Source organism: Morone saxatilis, unplaced genomic scaffold, assembly GCF_004916995.1.
Source record: "Morone saxatilis isolate NCDOM2014 unplaced genomic scaffold, NCSU_SB_2.0 Contig4, whole genome shotgun sequence".
Taxonomy (NCBI): domain Eukaryota; kingdom Metazoa; phylum Chordata; class Actinopteri; family Moronidae; genus Morone; species Morone saxatilis.
In genome coordinates, this window is record NW_023339984.1 from 15,001,586 (window position 1) to 15,008,435 (window position 6,850).

Here is a 6,850-nt window from a genome sequence, read left to right on the forward strand (position 1 = left end):
ACGAGAAGATTGATGCCACTCCAACATCTCTGTGTTAAATATGAAGCTAAAGTTAGCTTAGCTTAGCATAAAGACTGAAAACGGAGGGGAAAAGTTAGCCTGGCTCCAAACATTACAAAGTCCATCTCCTCTAAAGTTCACGTTACATCTTGTTTGTTTTAATCCGAAGAAAAACACAAAGCATAAAAATTACACAGCCACAGCGTAGCTTAAAAAGCTAACCTGCTACTGTATAGTTTTTATACATAGTTGGCTAACATTAGCATTTAGTAATATATAATATTTAATAGTGATATCAAAGGAAACCAAACTTTAAAAACAATAAAAGACCAATTGTTTTGACAGAGTCAGGCTAGCTAAAGCAGTTAACCTGATTAGCTAAAACATGCTAGCTAAAACAGCTAGCATGCCTGTGCGTTGTTTTAACACTTTGGGTTGTGCTCGGATTTAAACAAAGACAAAAGTCTACATATATATAGATATAGATATATATGTACACAGATTTAGTTACTTTTAGACAGACCCACGCTAGCTGTTTCCCCCTGTTTCCAGTCATTATGCTAAGCTAAGCTAACCGGTCGCTGCCTGTAGCTTCATACTTCCTGCTACAGACACAAGAGTGGTATCAATCTTCTCGTCTGACGCTCGTCAAGCTCAATCCCCAGAAAATATATATGAACCCCACAAATTAAATGTCCTCTGGGGCAAAAAATTGCAACAAAACCAAACTGTCCCCTTTAAAAATATACAGTAAACTTCAAACTCTTCCCGCTCTCCTCATTCATCTTTTACAACCAATCTTTTTTTTCTCCTCTTTTTCTGTTTTTACAACCGATTCCAGTCATTTCACAAAGCACAATCACTATATACACATCGTATACATTATAAACACAAGTGTCTTCTGTACATAACAGTTAATATGTGACAGTATAACGAGTCGGTGGAGTCTCAAACTCGCACGCGGTAACACATTACAGTAATAAAGTGATGTGATATGCTGATATTATGATCGATAATACAGTATATGTAACTGCTGAACGCGGGTTGTGTCAGCCAGCAACAAAGATAATACAAAAAAAAAGGGAGAAATTAGCTAACTTCCCACAGTGGCAGTTAATACGGCTGCGTCTCACAACGTGGACTTTAGTGTTGTTAACGGAAAACACAGTTTCTTAGTGTCTCCTTCGATTCTCTGAACCAGGAGATTTAAATACAAAAAGAAAACACACAACAAACAAAATAAAGCAGCGTCTCAGTGACAAAATGTCTTTGGCAACGTAGTGTGGTTAGAATAAGTGTCATTAGTTTTACAGTACATGTTTCAGGCACACAATGTGAAGCGGGAAGGTATAATTTTTGACCTTACTGTGGCCACAGAGAGTAAAAATGTGGTTATTATCAGGCTTTATTTTACATTCTTAGTGAAGTGACAACCTCAGTTTGAATCCTTTTCCTCCCCCACTTTCTTTTACTTGGATGAAATTCGGGAGAAAATTCCTCCTGTAATGTCCTTTTATCGTCTTTGATCTCTGAACACGGTTCTGTTGTCAGGATGGTTTCTGGTTTTAGTGTTTGGAGGATTTATCTGATTTCTGTGAGTCCACGCTCAAACTTCTGTAGCACCAAAGTCCAGTCTTTTCTTTGGACCTCCACCTTGGACTCGTCCTGTTTTGGTCTCGGCCTTCATCGTGTGTTTGGAGTCGACTCAAAAACATTCATGGTGTTTTTTGGTCCTGGAACCTCTGGATCTACGTGCTATAACGGGAATAGTTTGACATCTTGGAACACTAAATATGAAGCTATGCCCAGGAAGGCGGTTAGCTTAGCTTAGCATAAAGACTCCAGGAAGTCAAATGAGATGTTAAAACAGTGAGTTTTAGAGATTTGTGTTACTTTTGGACAGTGTACAGACATGACAGTGGTATCTTTTCATCTAATATATTCCCAAAATGTCAAACTATTCCTTTAAGTAGCCCCCCCCCCACCGCCTCTTCATCTCTTTAGGCTGCTTTTCTTTCAGTAATGTCCGTATCCCATTGACATTCCCATCCCAATTCCCAGCCCCAGCCCCAGGCTCTCCCTCAGCCCCCTCAGCTGCTCCTCTCCCAGCCGGATCTTGTCCTCCAGCTGCCTCTGCTCCACCAGCAGGGCGGCCTTCATCTTCACAAAGTGGCTACGAAAGGGAAAGAAAACAGACATAAAACATCAGCTTATCTTTTATATTCATGGTATTTTATTCATTTTATTGTGTTATTTATACGCTGTGTTGAATGTTATCCCGTCTGTCCTACAATATGAGCTCACCAGAGTAACTGTAACAGTAAATTAATACTCAGACTTTATAATAAGGAGCAGTTGCAGGTTTAAACATTTAGGTTATTATTATTCAGTCTGTTTTTTCATTCACTTGCAACTCAGGACCATAATAGCACACATTATGGCTACAGTACAACAAATGTTACTTAAACTAAGGAAGGATATTCTTTATAATGTTGCCTAGTTTACAAATTCTTTAAGGGTTAGTTCAGGATCTTAAATATTAAACTGTGTTTGTTTGCCCTCCAAACTGCCTTGAGTGCAGTCCTGATGATGCATTAACACCAGCGGCCCTCAATCTTAAACAGGGTTCCCATTTAAGAAAAAGCATTTTTCCAGGAGCTTTCCAGGAGTTATCCAGGAGCTTTTTTTGACAATCCAGGACAGCACTTGATCCCACTGGCGGTCAGTGATTATGGCACACTGTGTTAGCTCGCTTTCGTAGCAAACTTGGCTGTTCTAGCCGAATCCAATTTAAATTTTCCAGGACAACATAGTTAATTTCCAGAATATTTGGTAATTTTAATCAATTTCCATGACTGGAAAACTAGTCTCTTAACCCTGTTAGAGCTCAGTATCTTCATCTTACATCTTTTATATATTTTCTAAATTTTGTGGCCAATAAAACATTTACTTCTTTGTCGGTATAAACCTCCCTTCTTCCAAAAACTTTCACAGACTAGAGCCATATTTTACATCATATCAAAGCTGGAATTAGATAAAAATCCATTGCTGTGAACCTTCATTAAACCTTTATTCAGTGTGTTTCATACTAAACATCTACCACAACAGACGACAGAGTTGTATTTAGTTGTACCTGTAGTCTCGGTGCTGCTCGGGGGAGAGGCAGCGGGCCAGCACCCGGCTGACGGCCTGCTCTCTGCGGTCGACGTGGTCCTTCAGGTCCTGAGCCTCAGACAGCTGCCTCATGAGCTGACGCTTCTTCTCCAGCAGGGGGAGCTAGAGGGCAGAGAGAGAGAGGGGAGGACGGGGGAGAGAGACAAGAGAGTGATGTTGTGTGGCTATATTTAGTGACAGAATATCATGTAAAATGTTACAACTCCTCGTGCACCTCGCTGACCCCCTCTGCTCACCCTCTCATGGTGCTCCGTCTCGGGGTCCAGTGTGTCCAGCGTGGTCTCCACTCGCAGCAGACGCCCGGACAGCGACAGCAGCAGGCTGACCACCTTGTCCAGATCGCCGATGAACATGCGGAACTTGTCCATCTCGTTGGGCTTACACACCGCCACCACCATGTTCTCCACCTGAGGACACAAGACAGACGGACTATATTAAATAGGGGTCCCCACAATGCTCCTGTGGTTTGATTTGGTGCTTAAGATGGTGAACGAGAACAGTATCTGAGAGTAGCTTGTTGGCAATGCAGCCATTCTGCATCCCTCAATAACAGTGGCAGAAATATTCTGGACATTTAAGCTTCTAAAATGTGAAGATTTGCCGCTGTGTTGATTGAATTTGACTGAAATTGGATGTTTTTGGGGGGTTTGGACTGTTAATCGTACAAAATAAGCAGTTTGAGCTCATTGGACTTGAAAGGAGCATTTTTTTTTTTTTCATTTTTTGCCATTTTATAGATTAAATGTTGAATCAAACCACTAATCAACTGGTTTATCTACAACACAACAAGTACTTATTTAACCAATTCTTAGAAATATGCTAAATTAGATGTGAGTTAAAGCTCTAAAATACACATAAAAGTGAACAAGAGAGCTCTGTAACCAGTTTTAGGGGGTTACAATGATAAAAGATGAATGGATTAGAGGGTGAAGTGTCTCCCCACCTCCTCTCCCAGCTGTGCGTTGGCTCTGATGTCGTCCTGCAGTCCCCTCTGAGCTTCCCTCAGCACTCCCAGCTTCTTGCGGAGGCTCTCCATCAGCTGTTTCTGCACGACAGGAGGAGAGAGTCTGTCAACATCACCAACCGTGTGAAGACTTATCTTCCTGGGTGAGTTAAAGACAGCAGTGTTTACCTTGTAGGTCAGCTCGTCGTCCTCGTGCCGCTCTCTGTTATCAGTGAAGTCCTTCATCTGCGACAGGAGCTGAGCTTTGGCCGCCGACGTGCTGTAATAGGACGAACAGCTGGAGCTCGCGCCGGACCGCCTGAGGGGAGAGAGGAGAGTTTATTTTATTTACGCAGAGATAAAACACACAAAACAGACGCACAGTCATCAAATACTGTGATTATAAAAGTACATAAATAAGCGACGCAATCACTTATCTGGACAAAAAGACGTATGGAAATCATCTTAACTCAAAACAAGCAAATAAATAAACTCCACTTTTATATATATAGTTCGCCGTATTAAGATATATGTCAAAGAAAACCCTCTAACGTCCTATAAATGCACCTGTGATAATCTAAACTCTCTATGTGGTAGCAGTTACCCATCTGGCACCTGTGTCTGTAAAAACAAACCATTTGTAACGGGGGGAGAGAGAGAGAGGGGGGAGAGACAAGGGAGAGAGGGGAGAGCTGGCTGCAAGCAAGGTGCTCTGGAAAGGTTGTGGGAAAGACGGAATAAGCTTAGTGACAAGAACAGTTAGGTCTTGTACAAATCAAATGGTCTGTGTAATTAATGCACGACACACACACACACACATTCCACCGCTCAGACTTTAAGCTGCTCCCTCTCTCCGCCCGCTCTCTCGTTACCTATCCAAGCTGTCGGTGTTGTGCTCCGTGGTTTGGTAGGCCCCTCTCCAGCTCTCCGTGCCCGACTCTCCCTCACTGCTCTGGGGGAAGAACTCCTCCAGGCTCAGCCTCTCCCTGCCGCTGCTGCCGCTCTCCTCCCCGGCCTCCAGCTCCTCCTCCAGCGAGCCGCTCTCCGCCCTCGTCCGGCCCGACGGCGAGGCCTCGGAGTCCGGCATGGTGTCGATGTCCGTCTCCAGAACGGTCACCGGCAGCGCGAAGCACGGGAGCTCGCTGGTGATCGGCTCGTCCTCCACTGGAAGCCCCTCGTCCTCCTGGAAATCGTCGATGTCCGTTTCCATGGGGACGTCCAGGTCCGTATCCAGGCTGTGCACGGGACTCGGGCTGAGGGTCGTCTCTGATTCGGTCCCCGGTTCGGGGATCTTCTGCGGATCGATGCTCTGAAAGCCTGTGTTCATACGGAGCTGCTGCTGCTGCTCGTAGTCGATGGCGAAGTAGGATTCGGGAGGTAAAACGCCACCGTTTTCTACGACGGGTGGAAGCGTGGAGTCGCTATGAACCCTGGGAGACGGGGCCCTCTCCCACTCGGCTCCTGGTCTCTGCTGTTTGTGAGGTTTCACTGTTTCTCTGTCCTGGTTGGCAGCTGCCCGCTCATGCTTCATCTCGATAAACTGCAGATAAACAGAATCAATACAGCTTCGCAGTCACTGTTTACTCGATACAGCAGAACGTTCTTGTATAACCGATAGATTTTTTCACGCTTATTTGTTCTCTTTTCTTTGACGCATTCCCTCTAGTGACCTTTTACACGTTAAAGCGAAAGGCACCTTTAAGACTCACATCTTACTTCACGTTACGTCAGGTCAAGCTCTCTGTAGTGAAACACATCTGAAGATACTTGTGTCCTTGTTGACCCTGTTTCTGAACTGCAGTGCCTGTAGCCGTGTACCTCGCCAGGTGTGGTCAGTTACCGTGTGACATCACGATGGGCTTGGGTTACACTGTGCATGCTTGAATCTTTCTGTTGGTACAGACGCGTCGGAAGAACAGCTTTTTGAGCGGTGCGCACGAGTGTAAGCGTTCTTCGTTGCCTGTACTTACGAAGGCTACCAAAAATTAGTTTCCATGTGTGTTGATTCCATTTCTCAAATATCTTTAGACATGCTTTCTTTGTTTGTGTTTCTCGACCATTCTCTGCTGCGGTTCTTCTCTGACTCGCGCTCTCAGCGCTCCGCTGATGGACGCGCCTGTTCTGTTGCACACCAGTACTCTCTCAGGCTTCAGCCATGGTTACTGAAGCAGGATTCAGCCGCCAGATGTACATCGACTGTACGCAGACGTTCCCTTACCGTTGTCGCTCGACCAACTGTGCCGAGGCAGAGTTATTATCTAGAGCTGCTATCCGTGACTCGCGTATTCTGTGTCACTTCTTCTCCACTCTTTAAGCGCTTGTTCCGTGTTCGTGTGGAGACTGCTTTACCAACCCAGACGGTTGGTTTGGTTTGCCAGTATTCGCTCCTCTTAGACTACTTACGCCCCACCCCACACTGACCGTCACGTAGAATCCTCAACACACCATCACTACTCGCTCGCGCCAACGACTAAACACATTTCCTGTTTACGCTCTTCCTCTCTCTCGTCTCTCTCTCGCCCGCTTTTGTACATTATTGATTGTCGCTTACCAGGTTTGTTAGATTTGTCAGTCTAGTTTTCTAGTTAACTACACAATAACCTCGCTGCAGACAGCGTCTATCGACAGCTTATCACCCTACCGCACAGATACCGTGCGTGCAACACGCTGCTTTCTCACCTGCTACGCTGCCTGTCGCGTTGGGCGGTGGCGGCGGCGGCGTAGAGCCGTAGG

The 6,850-nt window shown here is 45.1% G+C and overlaps 1 protein-coding gene across 1 annotated transcript in view; it reads right to left on the bottom strand.

The window, feature by feature from the left end:
• Positions 1-809: 809 nt before the first annotated feature.
• Positions 810-6,850, bottom strand: part of shroom4 (shroom family member 4) — a gene marked incomplete in the record, with an annotated part of 67,154 nt that continues 61,113 nt past the window's right edge. Inside the window, 6 exon segments of the mRNA XM_035675444.1 lie at positions 810-2,173; positions 3,134-3,276; positions 3,411-3,581; positions 4,118-4,219; positions 4,307-4,436; positions 4,990-5,618. Of these exon segments, the coding sequence (XP_035531337.1) occupies positions 2,017-2,173; positions 3,134-3,276; positions 3,411-3,581; positions 4,118-4,219; positions 4,307-4,436; positions 4,990-5,618 (1,332 nt within the window).